General features: G+C 47.1%; 1 protein-coding gene across 1 annotated transcript; it reads left to right on the forward strand.

Annotated features, from left to right (window-relative positions):
- Positions 1–14: 14 nt before the first annotated feature.
- PHALS_01773 (uncharacterized protein) lies at positions 15–300 on the forward strand (the record flags this gene model as incomplete). Its single annotated transcript, XM_024716231.1, has 2 exons — positions 15–212; positions 274–300. 2 exons carry the CDS (start codon positions 15–17, stop codon positions 298–300), a joined length of 225 nt encoding a protein of 74 aa, XP_024581850.1.
- Between the last annotated feature and the right edge of the window lie 176 nt (positions 301–476).

Raw genomic sequence — 476 nt, forward strand, 5'->3', positions numbered from 1 at the left:
AAAAGTCAAGAATTATGTCATACAAACAGAACCATGCAGTATTTTCTATGGCTTCATCCAAGCCATTTGACCTGAAGCTTTCCACAAAGGTTAAACTTCCGTACCAGTCATCATTAGAGTCTACGTACGCCGATCTGAGTCACATCGGTATTGGCGATCTCGTTTGCGTTTTTATTTACCGTATCTTCGACGGTGTCAACTTTTTGAGTCACGTGCGACACGCTAGTGTCTGGTAGAGTTTGAAAGATCGATGGGATTGCTTTCCACTTATAGGCGTCGCCGGTGGTTGGTGCTACCTGAGTAACGTCATTACTTGAAGGTGCTGCCTGAGTAACGTCATTACTTGAAGGGACAGGATCAGAGCTCTGAACCCACGGTAGATCGCCGTTAGTTGGAGCCAGCTGGGAGGTAGTAGTATCCGATGAAGCAGGATTCGAGTTCTGTACCCATGGGGCGCTGTCATTTGGTACGTCCGT

Source organism: Plasmopara halstedii (genome assembly GCF_900000015.1).
Source record: "Plasmopara halstedii genome assembly, contig: Scaffold_1590, whole genome shotgun sequence".
NCBI classification, from domain to species: Eukaryota; Oomycota; class Peronosporomycetes; order Peronosporales; family Peronosporaceae; genus Plasmopara; species Plasmopara halstedii.